At 36.7% G+C, this 20610-nt stretch overlaps 4 protein-coding genes across 6 annotated transcripts; 1 reads left to right on the top strand and 3 right to left on the bottom strand.

Annotated features, from left to right (window-relative positions):
- Positions 1–1634: 1634 nt before the first annotated feature.
- On the top strand, positions 1635–7619 carry LOC105174698 (uncharacterized). 3 transcript variants are annotated; one of them, XR_016062943.1, is made up of 3 exons: positions 1635–2716; positions 3124–5826; positions 5905–7619. XR_016062943.1 is itself a non-coding variant. In XM_011096886.3 (2 exons), exons 1-2 carry the CDS (start codon positions 2014–2016, stop codon positions 3294–3296), a joined length of 876 nt encoding a protein of 291 aa, XP_011095188.1. In that variant the 5' UTR covers positions 1635–2013; the 3' UTR covers positions 3297–7619. The 3 variants fall into 3 exon arrangements, 2 of the variants coding, with proteins under 2 accessions (XP_011095188.1, XP_011095189.1); XM_011096886.3 differs by having other exon boundaries at positions 3124–7619; XM_011096887.3 differs by lacking the exon at positions 5905–7619 and having other exon boundaries at positions 1640–2716; positions 3104–3290.
- On the bottom strand, positions 4089–5058 carry LOC105174699 (uncharacterized). The gene has a single exon (XM_011096888.3). The coding sequence runs from the start codon at positions 5056–5058 to the stop codon at positions 4396–4398; it is 663 nt and encodes a 220-aa protein (XP_011095190.1). The 3' UTR covers positions 4089–4395.
- Positions 6799–9530, bottom strand: LOC105174700 (cell division control protein 2 homolog C). The gene is made up of 5 exons (XM_011096889.3): positions 8805–9530; positions 8633–8726; positions 8455–8524; positions 7479–7617; positions 6799–7086 (listed from the first exon to the last, which is right to left on the bottom strand). Exons 1-5 carry the CDS (start codon positions 9321–9323, stop codon positions 6994–6996), a joined length of 915 nt encoding a protein of 304 aa, XP_011095191.1. The 5' UTR covers positions 9324–9530; the 3' UTR covers positions 6799–6993.
- Positions 9531–13293: 3763 nt separating this feature from the next.
- On the bottom strand, positions 13294–19766 carry LOC105155240 (cactus-binding carboxy-terminal, cactin). The gene is made up of 13 exons (XM_088875879.1): positions 19426–19766; positions 19235–19326; positions 18777–18876; positions 17561–17632; positions 17363–17425; positions 17114–17254; positions 16840–16935; positions 15985–16269; positions 15779–15911; positions 15556–15695; positions 14084–14251; positions 13732–13998; positions 13294–13597 (listed from the first exon to the last, which is right to left on the bottom strand). The coding sequence occupies exons 1-13, from the start codon at positions 19633–19635 to the stop codon at positions 13478–13480; spliced, it is 1887 nt and encodes a 628-aa protein (XP_088732005.1). The 5' UTR covers positions 19636–19766; the 3' UTR covers positions 13294–13477.
- Positions 19767–20610: the final 844 nt, after the last annotated feature.

Raw genomic sequence — 20610 nt, forward strand, 5'->3', positions numbered from 1 at the left:
GGTAGGTCTGGGTTGGGCCTTGATTTTTCGAGCCAATTGCTTGCACGATCTGATGCTAGCTTTACCCTGAATAGTGATAGTTAGAAAGCCGAAAGAAGAAGTGTACTTTCATGGTTGTATGATATTGTTATCATGTGCTTGTAAATGAGGATGTGATGATTTGTGGTTTTATATGACTAATTGCTAACTAGAACGATGATATGTGAAAACGAGGGAATGATGGAAATGAAATATAATTATCATGTGAGTATCCCTTGATGGTTTTGAATAGCTTATATCGCAAAATAAAATGAAAGAGTTATGATACGAATGAAAAGAGTTATGATGCGAAACGAAAGAGTTTTGAGGGGCAAACCCTAATGGAAGGGTGTTAGATGTAAAGAAAGAATTTTCGAGAGGATTGTAAGTGTAACTTCAAAATATCTTTTGAGGAAGTATAATTTCATATTTTCAATTTAAGTATAGTCAACTTAAAAGTATATATAATCCAGCTATTTTAGAATTTTATTATTATAAATCCAAGAACACTTGCTATGCACTAAATTGTAGCTTTTTACTTGCCATGAATGATCATTTGCATTGGTGATTCAAGGACTACCCACTCACAACCCTTTTCTGTTTTTTTTTTTTTTTTTTTTTTTTGTTATCTTTTACAAATTTTACTTGCATTCCTTTCCTCAAGCAATGTGATTCAATGTCAATTTAGCTTCATTATTTGGAACCAAAGACAAGTCTTAGTTTCAAATCAAGATTGTTGCAGTCTGTTTTAAGATTGTAATTTGAGCAACTTTTATTCAATTCTTTATTTGACTCTTGAAGTTGTCAATATCATCAGGTTCTCTATTATGTTCAATTTCATATCTCTTTTGTATCTTAGAATCATTTATAGATTTTTCTTTTTCAGTCCCACTAAATTCAACATTTGGATCAACAAATTTTTCAAACAATCTATCATCCTTCTCTATATCATAAAGACCGCAATTAAATTTTTCATTATAAAAAAAAAATCAAGATCTAATTATGCTGAAATATGAATGTCAGTTGTACCTAAATCTTCATCCAAAAATGAAAATCAATTAAAGTTTTGGATATATTTTGATTTGGCATGTTTTCCCTCATGCCATTGATTGCATATCTCCAATCTCATCAAAGTGCTTTGAATATATTTCACCTCTTTGCTCCGATGTAATTTTGATAAAGATCATATACTTTTGCATCAGTTTGTGTACCCAAATTTGTATTTGTGCCAAAAGTTAAACATATTTAGCATCATATCCTAATTATTATACAAACCTCATTATTCAATGATCACAAACTAATCCACATCAATATAATTAAAATAGTGTACGCTATCCTTTAAATAGTGCTTAACAGGCATTTCTTGAAAAACGCTGCCATAATTTCCTCTGTTCGCCGCTCCTCAGTTCTTCACATTATGTTTATTATGAACGTATATGCCATTATGTTTATTATTCTTCTTTACAAATAATCCATGTTTCTGAAAAACATTGCTTAACTAGTTATTTATCGACATCAAAAAGTTGAACATAATTTTAAAGGAGTAGACCTTTTTGACCCTTCCCGATAACTATTATTACCACTATACTCCCTTCTGTTCTGGTGTAGGATCATACATGAGGCCTGCGGGGCCCAATAGGAATGTGAAAGTTGAGACCAAACCAAAACCCCAACCCAAGTGCGCCATTGCCTTCTTCATACACTCCGCCTCTGCTCTGCTACTCTCAACATCTCAGGTAAATTATTCCACTACTCCTTCCAACCTCACCCATCCCTTCTTTTTTCGTATTTTACGGCGACGGAGAATAAGAATTAGCACTTGCAAACCTATTCTTTATGTCAAATTCTCATTTCAATTTTGGATGTTATTAGCATTATTGCATAACCCCCAATTTCTGTGTCTTCTATCTGCTGCCGTCCTAATTTTAGTTAGGTTTGTGTGTTATTTGGATTGCCCGCTTTCTTTTGGTTCTGGTTCTGGTTCTGGTTCTGCTTATGCTCATGCTCATGGGTACTGAAGTCGGGTCAAATGAACTGAATCTGACACTAGTGGATGATGAAGAAACCCTCTCTCCAAATACTCTCTCCGTTTCCACAATACCCCATGAAATTCAAAGTTGTGGCCGCGTTCTGGAGGACTCCGAGACTGCCACAGAGTTGTTACCATCTCAATCTTCTATACGCCCTCTCACTCCAGATTCCAACCGAGAGAATGCACATCTAATTCACGATTTATCATCCCCACTCACATTGCCTTCTTCCCCTCCCACTTTTTCTTGCTTCAATTTTAAGCATAGCAACACTGCTCCTGTTTCTCTGGATGGTGATAATCTACAAACCCCAAAAGAGACTGTCTTTGACCCCTTTGCTCCAGCTCCCACCAGATTTATGCTTTCTCCTCACCCTAGGAAATATATCCAGGGAATGGGAACCAATGTTGTACGTCGTCTCAACTTCATATATGCTGAAAATTTGGTTAGAGATATTAATCATCAATCAAGTGGAGAGACAATATCTGATGAAGAACATTTATTTGAGAGTGTCTACAGCACTATACTGGACGCTATTTTTTCAGAGCACATCAAGGAACTTGTTGCCAATCAGGTTTCAGATCCAGATGGATTCAGGACGCCTAAATTTGCACCACGACTCAGTGGGGTTGCTGAAGCATGTCCTGGAGCTCCAGTGAAGTCCACAAGTAAGTATAGATACATTGACAAAGAATTATGTAGAAAACTCGAGTTCTAACAGCTGATGTTGAAGGATTATGGTGTAGTTTCTTAGATTCATGTACCTGTAACCTAATTTTTTCTAGCATGTAAGAACCTTCATAGTTGGTGTTAGCATTTCCCGCTAGATGTTTCAATGACATTTCTGTTGAAGCAAGTTTAAAGTTTTCCATCTGCCTGTATATCTTTACTTGGCATATTTGTTGGGAGATTGAGATAATAAAAAGTGACTGCTCTCTGGTTAACTGTATGGTAGTAGTGCTTCAGATCAATCTCCCGGGGGTCTGGTTTTCTCTTTTTCTGCATGGTCTGAGACAGTCTCCTCCCGCACATGTTTTGTAATGTATGCTTGGTAGTCTCCAATTTCTTTTGACAGGGTCCAATTGGTTCATAGAAGTAGTATTCTTAATTGTGAGTTGGAACCAGTTGCTCGAGCACCAAGTGGGTTGGAAGACGAAAAGCAGATATGTACATGAAAGCTTCCTCTTCCCAAATAAAGCAACTGGTTTGGCGATTGCAGCGCTGATGAAATACATGGAAATGGTATAATCTAATTTGTGCTTAGATATTGCTATGCCAGTGTGTTTGTGGTAATGTGGTTCTTTTAATCTGATGCTTCTTTCTTCAATGTGGTTCTTTTAATCTTGGGACATATTTGTGGCTTCTTTTGCTGCCTTCATCCATATGCAAACGCATGGTTGCATTTGCTCACAGAAAGAAAAGAAATCTCCGCAAGGATAATATTGGAAATTGAGAATTTACAAACTTAGTGAATTGAAATCTTTTGCCTAATCACCTTTTCCTTTGTTTTTCATCTGTCAACAGCATTTCCTATTTGTTTTAAATTCTCAAGATTCTGATATCCAGGAATGTAGTTGCAAGCTTCTCCCGTTCCTACTTCCTGCAGTTATTTTGTTGTATCAGAAGCACAAAGAGGTGAATGTTATGCCATAATAGTCTTTTTTGCACTTTCTTGGGAGAATCATTATATGAGAGATCATCCTCAGAGCCGTAAGCATTCATCCATAACAGGGTGGGATGCTGAAGTCTTGCAACATTCTTCATTGCTATTTGAAAAGCAAAATTAAGATGAAATTGACAAAAAGACAGTATTATGGAACAAACTCGGGACACTTGGATTGTTCGGGGTGGGTGGATAACCTCTTGTCTCGTGACTCTTGTACCCATTATGAAGTACGCATATATCTCTCCCTAGAAAACAACCAACTCTAAACATCATGATTATTATTTATGTTAATGAAAAAGATGAAGAAATTACGCATAATAAAATGAAAAAAGAGCAACGAGAAGAAGCAAAATTTTTGTGGGTGAGCAACATGATTAAATTTGGAACCATCTAATCCAAATTAAATTACTACTAATTTACCACAGTAATAACAGATTTTACATATGAAGAGCAAAATGAACTCCTAGTCCTAGATCAAAGGAAGTTCCATCCCAGGAAGAAACAACAAACTGCGGTGTATATCTCAGCCTATTCTAATAATTTAGAGAAAAAAGGGTGGGGGAGGGGGGAGGATCACCATCACCATCACCATCACCAACATTAACACCATTACCATTATTGTTGAGAAACTACTTGAAAACAGGCCATTTCTCCCATTATCTTTTCACCAAATCTGGAGGACTACAATTTGGTCTTGTAGTGACACTTCTGGTTAGAGAGCGTCCGATTGGCAACACTGATTTCCAGATCGCAAGTGGTGTAGGTGACGACGTGAATATTGAAGAGTATGCGCACTTTCCCTGCAATTCTGATGTAAGTCTGAAAAGGCAACGTACCGGAGACAACGTCGGAATACAGAGCGGAGTTGGAGAGCAGGCGATCCGCCATCAAGGTGAGAGTGAGGTTCAAAGAGCGGGTGTCGCGGGCGCCAATCTTGCCCGCTGGGACGGGGACCTCGCCGACGTCGTTCCCTCTGTACCTGAGGAAAGCAGTGCCGTTGGAGTACTTGAAGCCGACCCTATTGGGGTTGGTGAGGGAGATGCCCAGGTCAAGTGTGACGTTCAAGAGGACTCTGAGCCTAGTTATGTCCAGTGAGAAATCCAGGTCGTCAAGAGCGACGGAATTGACGGTGGTAAGAGGACGCTTGGCCTTGAAAACTGTGAGCCCCAGAATTAGGAGTAGCAAGCCCAGGCCGAGAATCAAAGCCGTTACCCACAGGCATATGCATCTTCTTCTTGTGGTTGTTGCCGCAGCTGCTGCATATGTTGTGCGGTGTTTGGGAGAGTGCATCAGCTTATCCTCTTGCTTTGGTGGTCTGGATGACGATTCTGCCTCTACATCCATATTGTGGTGATTATAATAGGAATTGGAAGAGGGAAGTTGTGGGGAGGTGATTGGTGGAAGCAAGGAGGGGGGGGGGGGGGGGGGCAAGTAAAGTGGAAAGAGCAGCAGGAGATGCCGGATCGAGGCAAGTAATTAAAACTAGGTAGCAAGCACTAGTTAGCAGTAGCAGGCTGGCGATATTTGGGGTGTGTAAGAAACAATTAACAAGTGCGGAGTGGCACACCGCACACGAGTAGAACTAGAATTGCAACTGCCACCAACAAGTGACTGAGTAATTAAGCATAGGCGGCAGCCACCGACCCCAACCTAAGAGGGTTGTAATTTGTAATAGTGCTGCCAAACTTGTTATTTCCTACCCACATTATCAGGATAAATTACGATGAAGATGTCACTCAGTCAACATTTGCGAATTAATAATGGATTGATTGATTACGTGCAAGAAAGCATTGAAAAGAAAGTGATTGAAGTATTACTAGTATCTATTTCCTCTTCCAAAAGATTCTTCCATTCCATAGACCCCTGCCCCTGCCCCTGCCTTTACATTTTTTCTTTTTAACTTTGGAAGTTAAGGGGGTTTGCTGCTTTAATAATAGTAATTCAAATCAGGGACAGATACACGGCATTCCTTTTCTTGATCTGGGGAATGCGACTTCATGGTTTCACATGTGTAGAGGTTGGTCAAGGATCCAGTCACCACTCGTAGTGGTAGGTGGTTGATGGTTAGAAGGTGCGCATTAACTCTCTCTCTCTCTCGCTGGATGTAAACAGGTATCTACCCACTTAGTCATCAGACCTAAATGTTTGCAAACACTTCCTCTGTGTCGTTGGTCATCTCTGTCTTTGTAGAGGCAACTCAACTCAAGAAGTCTGATTGCCATGCCCTTTCCCTGCACCTCTGCCTCTCTTTTCCTCCATGGATTTCTAGAAGATGCATTACTTCCATTCCCATTTTAATCTACTATTTCTTATTCAGCACCCACCAAGTAAGTATCTTTCCAAATCAATCAATTTATGGCATTTTAATACCAACTGTCCGATTTTTAACATCATTTTCACTATTATCGACGTCACTAACTATTCAAGTACGTTCACATTCATTAAATTTAAAAACTTGAAGATAAGTTCCTCAAAGAAGGAATTTACAAATCTAACTTGGAACCATAAAACTGAAACTAGACTAGCTATTTATTTGATAGCTTATATTCCGACAGATTTAGATACTGATCTTTTAGCAAACAAGAAATTAATTTCATCAGTTATGATGCTGCCTAATCTCACCTAACCCAATAAAAGTTAGGGTCACATTATTTTATCAAACTTAAACCGGGCAAATATGTCATCTGACAATCCAGTGAACCAATTTAGTAGCACAAGATGATCAACACAGTTTGCTAATTATGATGACTTCTTGATAAATGTTATATGTATGAGAATGGTCTACAAGGTTTTCTACAAATATACGTAAATCAAAGAAAAAGGAAATATCCAAGCAACTCAGTAAGTTATAAACCTCCCTAAAAGATCCATCATTACAGAGATTTTTAAAGTGGTTTTCAATTGAACTCCGTCAGCATGGTAATCAATCCTAGTAAAACAGCCACAGCAAAGACATTATCAAAGCATCCCCAAGACAAAATGCCCTGTAGAGTTCCAACTCCAAGATGTGCTTTAGAACTGGTTATGGATTGAGCAGACACCTCAGGGTCACAAACAGAAAACATACAAGTGACTACATCCTGATGATAAACTTAGTAAAATATTAAGATGAGAGAGCACAATGATATATTCAGCTAGAAGACGTTTGATACAATACATGAACCAAAGAAGTTGACAGTGCTAATCGAAAAAAGTTCAAATCACCAAGTTGATGACATCCTTCAACAATAGTAACTGCTTTTCCCAGAAGTGATCTCCACTTTCAGAAGAGAAAAGGGCTCAGAACTGAGATTTATCCAAGCTGTCGAAGTAGGGATGGTCTAGTGCAGCTTTTGCCGATATTCTTTCTGCTGGATCATATTTAAGCATTTTCTGCAGAAGTGAGACAGCGGACATGATGCATTGTGAAGTTTGAGGCATGATGCAGACAACAGACCACTGATATAGAAAAAAATGACAAACATGATGCAGATGCCAGAATTCAGCATGCAGGCAAAGCCAAATGCCAATTTAAATTTTGAGAGCAACTCCACTTTAAAAAAAATGTAATAACTTCCTTGTGATTACAGATGGAGGCAGCCTGAAACGACTCCCATCATTGGCCTTCAAATGGTTAGTCTTAGAACATTAGTGAAACAAATCATCTATTGCCTACTGGCAGTACCAAAAGCAATTATCATCAAGGGAAAAGAAAATATAGATAGTTTACAACAGGCATGTAAAAGAATATTAAACACTTGAGAAGCTGAGACGTAAGAAATCACCGATAGAAGGTCAACACCATCAGGTCCCAATGATGGAACAGCAGGGGCCAAGTTCTGTGGTTCCCATTGGGGATACACATGCCAATCCCGCAATGAACTAACTCCTGGCCAGTGCTTTTCAGTTGGTGTTCCCAGCAACCTGCAGTCATGCACTAATTGAAGTGAATTACATGGAACACTTGATACCTAGCATCCAGTAACTATGTATTACAAATTAAATAAACTTTACATTTGATTGGCAAGCATTTGATGTGGAATAGTGATTAAAGAATTTGAGGAAAATAAATACCTAATATCCATCTCTTCCACAATAACAGTACACCTTTCTTTTCATTTGTAACTGTTCTGGGCCCCCCCCACCCCACCCCACCCCACAATAACAGCACGCCTTTCTTTTAATTTGCAACTATCCCTCCCCCCTCTCTCGGTTCTTTTCTTTTTCTTTGGAATATATGAGTTTGCATTCCTCAATTTTATCAAGGATATCCATTGGCATAACCAATCCAAGCATCTTCTTAATCTAGTACTGTAAACTTAACTTGTGTCAGTGACAGAGATCAATGAGACAAACTAGAGATGAAGAATCAACCAATCACTTGGGACTGGTAGGAGAAAAGCCCTAATGAGGCATAACTTCAAAACAAATAAATCAATCGAGTAATGCAACATTTCCTGTCTGTATCTCTCTTGAGTTCCCAAATTTAGATAGTATGAAATTCAGGTTCCTCACAGCGATATGTACAGCAAATGAAAACTCCAACTTGATTTGATAAAATAAGACTCTTACTTTTAGCCAAGTAGATATAGAAAATGTCATGAGGAACCACATTTTACTCGTACAGAGATTAATCATGATAACCGCACAAGCAACATATAATTAATCAAGAAGAGTGGGAACAACTGGAGAAAATCTTCAGGTGACTAATGAAAACTAGTCACTACAGAACACAGACACACATAGAACAAGAAGAGGTACCTAAAAATATGTAGTAGTTGTTGAAACTCCGAATCTCCAGGAAACAAGGCTTGCCTTCTGACCATCTCAGCTGTAAGAGACCAAAAAAACGCCAAGTTACTTGGTTGATTTCGTTCTCTAAAGCAAGCATAGTATACTGATAGTTTGCACTAGGATGCAGGATGGAAGAGTTCCACACCAAAAATGCAGCCAACAGACCACATATCAACAGCAGTAGAGTAATGAGTTGATCCAAGAAGGACCTCAGGAGCTCTGTACCAGAGAGTAACAATCTGCGCATTGTGGATAGAACAAGTTAATTAAAGATGGTTAGATAGATAAAAGAATGAAGATAGGAATAATAATGTTACCTCGTGGGTGTAGCTCTTGAGGGGGACAGTGAAGGCCCTGCCGAGGCCGAGGTCGGCGATCTTAAGGATACCCTTATCCTTGTCGAGAAGTAGATTTTGGGGCTTAAGATCGCGGTGGAGGACCCCGTGACTGTGGCAGTGGGCAACGCCCTTGCAGAGCTGGTAGAGGAAGCTCTGGATTAGTTGGGGGGGAAGAGGCCTAGGGTTAGGGCCCTTTCGGTGAGAATCAATGAATTTCTTGAGGTCGGTGTCAAGATACTCGAAAACAAGGTAGAGAAGTGGCTTTCCGTTCTTGTTGTCGACGTGCTCGACGCAAAGCAAGCGCACCACGTACAGGGACTGGGAGAGCATCTGAAGGAGGGAGACCTCACGAAGGGCCGTAGGCGGCACACCCTCCTCGTCCATCTCAAGCCGCGTCTTCTTTAGAGCCACAACCTGACCAGTAGCCTTCTCTTTGGCCTTGTATACTTTGCCATACGTTCCTTCACCGACCTTTTCAAGCTTCTCGTACTTGTCCATTGACAGAGTCAGGGTTGGATAGGTTACGTCTGCCTCTCAATCTCAATCTCAAACCCCTTTTCTTTTCTTTCTCAAATCGACGACACAAGTCCCACTTTTTTCAATTATGATTTCAATGTAAAATGGGTTCTTATTAACGGATAATTTTTCCTGTGTTTCCTTTCGCACCCTCCTCCTCCTCTCTCCTCTCTCCTCTCTCCTCCTCCTCCTCCCGTTTTGAATTTTGAATTTCATCAGCGCCCGCCGAAATACTAATAATAATAACAATGAGTGAATCCACGTTACATTGAGTCATTAATGATGATATCCTCCATAATTGTAACTTTTTTTTTGTATTTTATCACAAACTTACAATTCTCTATTTGAATCCATTTTCAAAATTTAAAATTATTTAATCACTTCGGCCCACTATAATGTTGGATTAGTATTTCATATTTATATTTTTTAAAATATTAAAAAATTTCTATTTAATTTAATAATGCTCCCACTAAGTAATATAATTATTGATCCATACACAATAATTAAATTTGCATGATTTCAAAAAATAATTATTGATCAAATAATAATATGTGAATGAAATAATATAATTAGATGATATAGCACATAAAATAAAAAAAATTACAATAGTAAATATATGAAAGTGTAAATTTAATTGTTAAAATTTAAATTATTTGAAAACTCCGATATCAATTTTAAATATACAATTATAAAAATAAATTTAAATGGGTAAAATTAAATTAAAATTATTATAATAAGAGTAAAGTAATAAAAATAAAGTCTAATTTATTTACAAAAAGAACAAAGCATCTCTTAAGGTGCTTCTAGCTTTTGGTTTTAAAACAATTTTCTTAATCATTTTAGAAACAAAAGCCGGTACCCCAAATACTATAAAAGTATTTCTTTAAAATTAAAAGTTGAAAAGCGTTTTTTTAAGGGCTAGAAACCCTCTCTAGCATTCGTGAAAAAAATGAAATACCTCCAAAATTGTTGTTGAAATACCCGCATGTACCTTTCATCCCATAAGTAGTAAAATCAAGGAAACAAGTAGTGCCCAGTAAGCAGCATTGAGCAAATGGATCCCTCTCCATCATCGAGCCCCCCTTGTTTCCAATCAGCATAAGATCATTGGAACACTACCTCCCACATGCAGAATCCCAAACATTGCGCAGAGTAGGGGCCACCAAAGAATATATGTTAGTGCGTCTCATATACACCCCCGCCACACACAAAACACTGTTACTCCCAAGGTATTGGAGGCATGGCTTCTCTAACCTTAAGAATTTCTCCTAAATAGTCAATCACAATATGAAAGTATGACAGTATATTGGTCGATCCCGAGAGCAAGTAATGCCAGTGCACCATTTCAGTTTCAAGTATAAACAGCTGCAATGCTGAACCAGTTGCGACACACTCCTGTGACGCCTTCTAACATATTGCATCAGGTTGAGAATACAGTGGCAGGAGGAACTCCGTGATCTCCCTCACCTCAAAAGACCTCGCCGCAGGCCACTCACCATGACGTATAATAGATTGGAGGGTAAACCCCCTCATGAAGACCAGCAACGTATGCACCCTTCTACTGATCAATGACTATTACAAGTGGATGCCATGGATCATACCAGTACCACAACAAAATAGACTGCTATCACCAGCCTTATACTCAAGCGCGGGAATAATGTCAACCCGAAGCTTCAAGATTTGTTTCCACCCCCATAACCCTCTGCGTTTATTCTTCTCGACATCGATTTACTACGCAACGTATACTGTCTAACCCACTAGGTCCTAAGGGACGCTGACTGCGAGCCCACTACCTTCCAAAGGTGCCGGCACATAAACGGTGTATTCATTGGCAACATTGGCCGAATTCCCAAACCACTCTCTTATCACTCCTTAAGGCAACAAGAACACATAAGCCCAATATAAAAATACATAGTGGAAAGATATGATCTTTATCAATAATTACACTGTGCTTTCATAAAATTTGATATAATTATACATAAAATTTATATAATTTAAAAAATTATATTTAACATTCTTAAAATTTATTTCTGTCCAACAAATAAAACCCTCAATTAATCAGTATTCACATAATTGCTAACAAGATATTGAAAATCTATATTTATTTATTATTGACTTGTTGCAGGTCAAACATATATATTTTCTGATTAAATTACTTTCATACATCTTCACACGCATTGATGCATATGATGACATACATCTTCACCTTATAGAGTAATTTGATTAAAAAAAATTGATTAACCTGCAATAAATTAGTAGTAAGTGAATTAAGGGATACATATGATTTTATTTTTATTTTTATTTGTTAATATCAATATATTTCATAAATTTCGACCAACGAATAAATTTATTCGTTAAACGCAACTAATATTAGTGATACTAAATGTAATTTTTTAAATAAAAAATAAGATATACGTATAATTATATTAGATTTCATGAAATTATGGTATAATTACACTTAATCTTTAACAAAAAGGGGCATGTTTGCTGTGAATTCTTTTTCCCCCCCGAAAGGACTGTGATGACATTTTAATGAGAAGGAAAATGTAACAATTGCAGTTAAATGTTAATGCTTGGATGTGTTGCCATATTTTAACATATTTTCTAAAAGCTTGTTTGATCTATTAATTTTTCTGGTAACTTGGGTAATTGGCATATTGCACATTCAAATACATCTCATCCACACTATACACCCTAAAATTGAAATTTTGGCACTTATCACCTTTGAAAAGAATTCAAATACATCTTATCCACACTATACACCCTAAAATTGAAATTTTGGCACTTCACACCTTTAAAAAGAATAAAACTTTGCGTCTTGTACCCTAGACCGATTTCCAGCAGAAATCCCATTGGAAAAATTATGCAGCCCGACTCCGGTAGGGGCTTTTTTGTCTCTTGAACAAGTATAAAGGTAGAATTTAGTTTATGTTCATGCGTACTGGGCAATAAAACATGAAATAGCCAAGACAAAATCTCTTATATATTTTCTCAATTTATCATCACTCATCTTCTCTATTTGTTTGAGCACCAGTTGTAGGTTGCTAAATCTAAAGATTATGGATCAAGGTTATATAAACTGATACGAGCTTCTAATCTATAGGTCTAGACTCTCTCATATTTAGGCTATAATAAGATGTTTGTATGAGTATCTTCAGATGGATGGATGATACGATTGCATTCAAACTCTTGAAAGAAATTATATATATTATAGTTTATAACCTATCATCTTTGTAAGTTAAATAAATTGCTGAAACCAAAACCATTTGAAGGAGATAAATCTCATGGATGCTTGTCTTCACAATGTAAAGCTTGGATTGTATCACAGCCGGTGGCAATTTTACCATGGCAAAAGGGAAAATGCTTGGAAGGACTATGACTATTTCTAGTTCTAATTAGAATTTTTTTTTAATCATATTACGCTCCTTGAGAAGAAATATATTTTTACAACAGTTATTTTTTCTTTCCTTCCTGACTCTGCTACAGTGCTACTCTGACAATTCTTAGTGACTGCAGAATAACAAAAGTTGCAGAAGCTACTGCTTATAAATTGGAGCAAAAATGTGGGAAAATGAGAATGGGTAGAAGATGAAGGAAATGTTTTATCTTTTTATTAGAGTGACGAAAGGCTTTACCCATCGAGAAACAAATGGGAGAGACAAAAAGTCCCTCAGCGTCACTCTCCATGCATTTTCAGGTCGAATTTCCACCAGATTCCACTTTAGGGTGCACTCCGCACCCAGAAATACAGCAATTACAATGACCACCCTCCCTGCATGCAATTGCACATGAATTTAACCGCATCGCTCTTGTAAATTCTACACTCAATCTTAGATATTAAATACACCCGGACAGTTAATTATTGATGCATACCTCACTTTCTAAAATAAATATATGTAACAATCACATTTCTGCTCCCGCCGTGCAAATTCATGCCTCAAGTTTACCCAGGTAAATGAAAAACCCCTGCCTTACTTTCAAGTATAGAATACAATTTGATACATCCGTCATTCTGTTAAACAGTTTGAGCCACTAAGAAATCTGAACGTTAACAAGGATGACAATCTTTGGCTATAGCCAACTTTTACCAACAGTTATACATGACGAGAAAAATAGCAATAGTGCTTTCCAGACAGTCACCGACGATATCGATAACGTTTGAAGTTGAAGTACACGTGTAAGATCCCCCTCTCAAATGTACATTTAAACCCCTTTTTGTGTGAATATTCCCATTCTTTATTGACAATGCGAAATGCCTGTGAACACAATAAACAAGACTAAGTGGATATTCCAAGAGTTTCTCTTTTTTGTTTTTTCCCCAAAACAAGTATTTAGTGGAAAATGGAACTCTGTCTTATAGAAATTATAAAAGACACTAGAGATAACTTACAATGTCCTCATAAGGGGGCCCGGCATGAAACCTTATGATGCAAGTCTCAGTACTATCCCCATCTTTCTCAATGGTGTAAGTCGGAGCTTTTGATTTGTCCACCAGATCAGGGTAGAAAATATTGAACTTGTATCCTTGCACAATTTTGGGGGGTGGATTGTCATGATCATAATGAGTTTGGTTGTATTTATTCCACTCATAGCCAGTGTGAACACGATTGAAATATTTCGGCTTTCTTGGACGATATTTATCATGCCACCAGTACACCTGTTCCAATAGGTACCAAAGCATAAACATGCCAATGATAGTACGCAACATTCTAGTAAAAAATAGAGTTAACAGTAAGTAATACCTGGGAATCAAGGTTGATTTCATCATTTGTGCCAAATACAACATCACCTTCCTCCATGGCTCCCATGGCTTTCATGGCATTTTTCTCAAAGTGATCTTCAGGTGGAGTTGGTCTTGAAGCCAGTTCTTGGATACGTCGCTCTTCTAATACAGCATTACGTCTCTTGTCCTGCACACAAGTGCACACATGTACACTCAGTTTTCATGTCTCGAAAGCATGGCTAGCTTAAAGATATCCCTGATTAGAATAAGTTTTTGGCTGACCAAAATTAGATTTTGGCATTAGAAATGACTAGAAATCCCAAGGAAATAGGACATAAATTGATGCAAGATACACTTTAATTGAAATCTAATTAAGCAAAAACATATAAGTTTGGAAGCATTAAACAAAAAGAAAAAGAAAAAGGGGGACAAGAAAATTATAAGAAATGATAGAGCTCAGAGACTTGCCAAGATCAAACTAAAGAAACATTAAGACAATCTACTTAAGCGCCATTATTTATAATTTTCATTCATTTATTTATAAAGCACAATCATGTTTGCTTTATGGCAGTCTCTTTTGAATTTTATTTTGCCACTTAATGAAATCCTTATTTATTTTTCATTTAAATTTTGATAAGTGTATCATTGTTTATCCAAAAAGCCGCTTATTCTTTTAGGTAATTAGTTAGTAAGTAAAGTTAAATTCATTTTTATAATCAATACACTTTGTATTTTTATACTTACTAATTACTTTAGTTTAAGTTTTAGATAATTTATTGTTCACTTATTTTTATATTTCAAAATTTTAAAATATTTATAAATTTATTTATTCTATTAAAAATACAAATATCCAATGCAGGGTACTAACTAGTTCTATTAATAATCTAAAGTGAAGAAGGTCGTGTAATTTGTAGACATCTTGACACCTCATTCAACAAGAAAAACAACTAGGAAACTCTAGGTTTGAGGAATACCAACTCAAGCTAAGAATTTTTTTTAACTAATCAATTCATGGTAATTACTAATGAAAAACTGATTCCAAACCATTAAACCGGAAAGAAAACATGAAGTTTGATTTTCACGGCCTATGAGAAGTGAGAACTTGATAAATAACCACAGTTGATAAAGTTACAGAAAGTCACCAACATTGTTAACTAGGAATAACCTACTTGAACTAGGAATTAGATGGACCTAAATAATTCATGGTAATTACTAATGAAAAACTGATGACAAATTCATGATGAGTACGCATGATGGGAGGAAAACAAAGAATGAAAGATCCTTGATAATGGAGTGCAAGCAAGACCATTTTTTGTGCTTACACTTATGGAGAATAGATAGATAGAGAGAGAGAGAGAGAGAGTTGCGCCCTCTTACTATCTTATCTCCCTTTAGGAGGAAATTATGTTCTCTAGGAGGCAATTCCGGAAGAAAGCATTATTTTCCAGACACTGATATGCACGAATATTAAGGCTCTAAGAGACAAATTACCAAAATAGCCTTGTCCTCCTCAGGGTCAATTGCATCTTCATTTTCATCACCATGCAACAGTTGTGGTGAATATGATCCAGCTGGTTCTTCTTCGGGGTGAACGTCTGCATCCATTACAGGTATCGGAGATAGAATGGGACCTATACACTCAAGGACTATTAGTTGACCTTTGATGTCTATAAATCTAGAAAGGCAAATGCAAACGATTTCAATTTACCCATACCCTCGGCGTCTTGATCAGAATCCTGCTCATCAAGTCCTGGAGTCCGTTCTTTGTTTTTTTCACCCTCAGATGGTCTCTCTAGGCGTTCCAAATGCTTGCGCAGCATCTTGACATGGATTTCCTTCAAACAAGCCTACAGTTCCATAAGTTAAATGTCAGAGCTTACTCAATGTTGCAAATACCAGAAACCCAAGACGCAAAATTACCTTTGCTTTGTATATATGGAGACGTTTAAGAACAGCTTCCCAATATTCAACCACCTTTGCAGTCCCAGATTGCATTTGTGATTCAATCTGGGATTGCAGGGCTTCTAATTCACCGAAGGTTTTACCTTGTAGGAGACTCTTAACATCTGCTTCAATGCTAACATGCAAACCTCTTTCTTCACCAATCATCTCTTGAGGTAATTGTTCTCCACGCACCCTGGCACGTTCTAATGCATCCTTTTTCCTGGCTTCAGCCAGTTCCCATTCACAAACTACCAGAAGCGCCTGTCATCCATATGCACAAATATAGGAAACCCCAAAATATCCAAGTGTGAGAGAAGTTATAACTTTACGTGCATACGGCATAATAATTAGAAGTTGGAGTAAAAAGAAAGAGAAAACTTCAAAATCCACATAGATCCAGCATAAGCCAGGATCAATTCTCATAATCTATTTCTTGGGTGGGCAAGAATGATAACAAACTGATACCAAGCATAACATAAATATACAACAAAAAAGTAGAGCATGCAATTCATCTGTTTCTAAAGAATAAAAAAATGTGGATGCAGAAACACAAATCTGTATTGCACACAACCACTAGTTCACATGCTCAAGCATTTGAAAATTGTCAGTAGCATTAAAAAAATGAATACCCATGTCAAAGCTCTGAATAATAGGTTCTATTCAATAAACTATGACAAGCAAATGAAGAATGAGCAAATGAGAAATATTACAGCAATAGACCATACGACGTAAACCAAAGACTAAACTAATATAGAAGAAAACAGAACACACTACATCCCCATAAGCATGTCTCAGGATTACAAGGAAATTGAAAAAAGAAAGCTAACATACCTCCCAATATCTTATATGCGTAGGAGTTGCCCTGTCTAAGTCAAGGTGCATCTTTATGTCGTTGTGAAGCTCTTCCATTTCTTTTACAGTCAAACCCTAAATAAAAGACATCACCGTCAAACATCGAAATACAGTTGAGTAAATCCAACACAATCTCCATCTGCCCTTCAAATAGTAAAAGAGAAATCTATAGAAGCTTTATCAATTATTTTTTTGACAGTGTTAGAGGAGGAACAGTGAAAGAGATAAAAGCTGAGGAATATTTAACTTTTACCTTAAATACCATGTATGGTTCATTTATTTCTATCTCAAAATCATCTGAAGGATCAAGATGTTTAGTGAGTATATCAATCGGCTTCATACGACCTTCGCGTAACCGAATCTCTGACCTAATTTTGCTTTGATCAAAATGAAACTGTAAAATAAACATATAACAAAGGTGATGAGTTCTTTCTGGCTGCAGGAAACCATCTAAAACATCACAAAAGAAAGGAAACAACACATGTTACCATGAAATGGTTACCTCTTCTTCTTTCTTCTCCCAGTCTTGGAACTCAGCTCGCGCGCGCTCTCTTGCCAACAGTGCCTATGATGCGAATGTCATTACAATTCCAAGCATAAAGGATATGAAGTCAATATGGACATGCAAATCAAATCAGCGAATTATGTACAGTACGCAAATAACATAACGCCCTTCTCCAAGTAAAGATTGGGATCGTACCATCTCTTCCTCATGTTGTGCTTTCTCAATAGCCCTTTCTTCTCTTCTCTTCTTAACTTTTTCAATCTCAGCCTACAAAAGAATAGAATATAATTTATAAAAATAAATATCATCTACCGGGATAATCCGCTGGTGCAACACAGCTTTATCAAGGGCGTATGCCAGCATTAGATAGGATGAGGTAAGCTAAAACTTCGAAAAGGAAAGGAATTTAGGGAGGCCTATAGTTAGCTAGTATATTAAAATGGTTATGTTCCACTATCGAAGCCCTTCAAGTATATGGAAACCTTATCATCAGAAGAGTTTGCAGTTTGCAGCATGAAATTGTCAGGCTAAAAGTGGAGAGAAACACTGAAGTTAACAGGACTCCAACCACAATTTCCCCAAGTGCGAGGTAAGATGCTTCAACAATAATATTGGAGAAAAGAGAAAACAGATAAAGAAATAAAGGTGCATAATTTATTTTGTTTTATTTTATTTTATTTTTTCCTGTGGAAGCAGGAGAAAGGGCGTGGGGGGAGGTTAATATAGATGCATATGATTTCGAATTTTCTGAAATTTGGAATGTAAACAAGATTATACTTGCCAAAAGAAAATAAAATGAGAAACTCAAGGAAACTTGTCAAAAGAAAAGATGTAAATGAGAATGTCAAACAAAACCGGTTTCTCATCTTATTCCAAAAGTAATGAGTAATGATGCCATAGTGTGATGTCAACTCATTATGCCAAAGGAATTTTGTTTTCTCATTCTACATGACAATGTAACATCACATGTGACATTCATTGTTTATGCCAAAAGTAATCGGGACTGTCGGAAAAAAAATCAAGAGTTTCCATTGACATTCTTGGTTTATGTCTAATTTCCCAGTTTGTGAAGTGAAACCGAGAATGTCAAATTCTTTTGGCACTTTGTTATCCTATATAATGAGTTTATGCCTTCATAGTCCAGAGTTTGCTTATAACTCATACTCAGACAAAACAACGGCATCATTGTCTACCCATTTCATGGAGTTTCCACCAAAGCTACAGTACTTTCTCGCCAACAAACTCAGGGAAAATAGAACTAGAGTTGTCTCACTTCCCAGAGAAGAAACAGCAGAGCTAGGATAGTCATAATGAAAATGAGGAAGACAAGTATTTCTTCTATAATTCTATACGACTTCAAGACTGGAGGTAAACAAAATATACACTAACAACCAAGCTAAAATATCATTACCATTCTTTCTCTCTGTCTCTTCTTCTCTGCTTTGATGGAAAACTCATCAAGAGGCACGCCTTGGGTTACATCGCGCTCAATCTTCTTTCGCCACACAAATCTTGCATTCAGACAAGTAAAATTCATGGGAAATGTTCAAGCTATCTAAACTGCATCATTCACTAGTTTGTTAATATTAAGCAAACAAGTCAAATAACCAAGTCTTAGAGGGAGCGTGAAGGCAGATTCGCATTTGTGGACAATACAAAGTTCATCCTTGTTTATACAGACGTTGTGATGTCATTCAGCTGCAAACTAATTAGATATGTCGCAACTTACAAGGGACTTCACAGAAAATTATTTGTTTGCTGCAGTGTTCAAATTAATTTCCATACAGATACTGCAAATAAAATTACCCAAAAAGAGCTCAAAGAATAACATAAGTTGTCAGTGAAATAAATGCAGAAATTGAGACTCACTTTTCATTAAGATTAGAATCACCAAAGGGATTTGAATCATTGGAATATCCAGAGACGGTCTGCGACTTCAATTTCTTGGCAACTTTCATAGCCTATCATGTCATAGGGTCAGAAACATAAGGATACGCGACGCGTAATAGAAAGAATAGCCTCCAAACATAACTTGTAATAAAATCGGGGCAAATAGGAACCTTTTTGTGAGCCTTCTTAGCCAGGTATTCTGCAATGTCGTCCTCTGTAATCTTTCTCTTACTCCTGTGCCTAGATGGCTCATCGGAATCGCTGTCAGAATAACGTCGGCTTCTGCGACTCCGATTCATACGGCGGTTGATATCGGAAACTGAGTTCGATGAAGAATCATCGGAGGAGTAACGTCGTCGGTTTCTGCTAGAGGACGTCATCCCCTCCCACTCTTAACTGGGGTTTTAGTCGGAGTTGGAGAACCGACTTTTCTGTGGCTTGATTTGGGTGCTGTTGCAGGAGAACCTGAATAACAACCTACATCCCCAGAAATTTATAATAGAAGTCGAATGAAAATATAGTCCCAATATTACAAAATAAGCAAATTATCATCTATCAAGAAAACCACCAATTTATTCTTTATAATTTTAAAAATAAAATAATTTATCTTCTTATTAAGAAAATAAATCGATTCATTTTAAAAAATATAGTAAAATAAATTATTGTATTTTAAAAAATATAGAGAATTCAATTACTTTTTTTTTTATAGAGAGATAATTGTTATTTTCTTGCATTTTTTTCTAAAAATATATGATGCAACTGTTTACCTTAAACTTTTAAATTGGAACTCTTCCATTGGAAATAATTTTATTTTCTTAAAATTGAATTAACTCAGGAAAAAAAGATCAAAACTTCTAAGAAAAAATAAATGTTAAAAGTAACTAATAATAAAATCTTCTGGTGAAAAGTTTATTCAAATTTAAAAACAAAACTTATTTAGTGACCTGTTTAAGTAATTGTCCTAAAGATGTGGCAGGAGGCTAGTTACAAGTTTTACAGTGGAACTGCTGCGGTTTGAAATTGCACAAACAATCAATATACCAATAAAAACTATCTATGTATTACAAGGTCCGCAGCTCCCCTTCCAATTCCAATAAAAAAGCTGCCAAAACTCCTTTATTATTATAATTATAATAATAATTACATTTAGTTTCTTTATAGAAACGTGAAATTATAATTTTTTTTTAAATTTACACTTACCCCCAATGATACCTTTTTGTTTACAACTGCACCCTCATATTAGGCTTTATACCAAAAAAATACTAATATTAATAAAAAATTATATTATCTTTACCCCTTTGATTCATGTGTATATGCTCTTTGCGTCAGTGTGCGGCAGTGTTGGTGAATTGTGT

Source organism: Sesamum indicum, linkage group LG11 (genome assembly GCF_026168435.1).
Source record: "Sesamum indicum cultivar Baizhima isolate 11 linkage group LG11, ASM2616843v1, whole genome shotgun sequence".
NCBI classification, from domain to species: Eukaryota; Viridiplantae; Streptophyta; class Magnoliopsida; order Lamiales; family Pedaliaceae; genus Sesamum; species Sesamum indicum.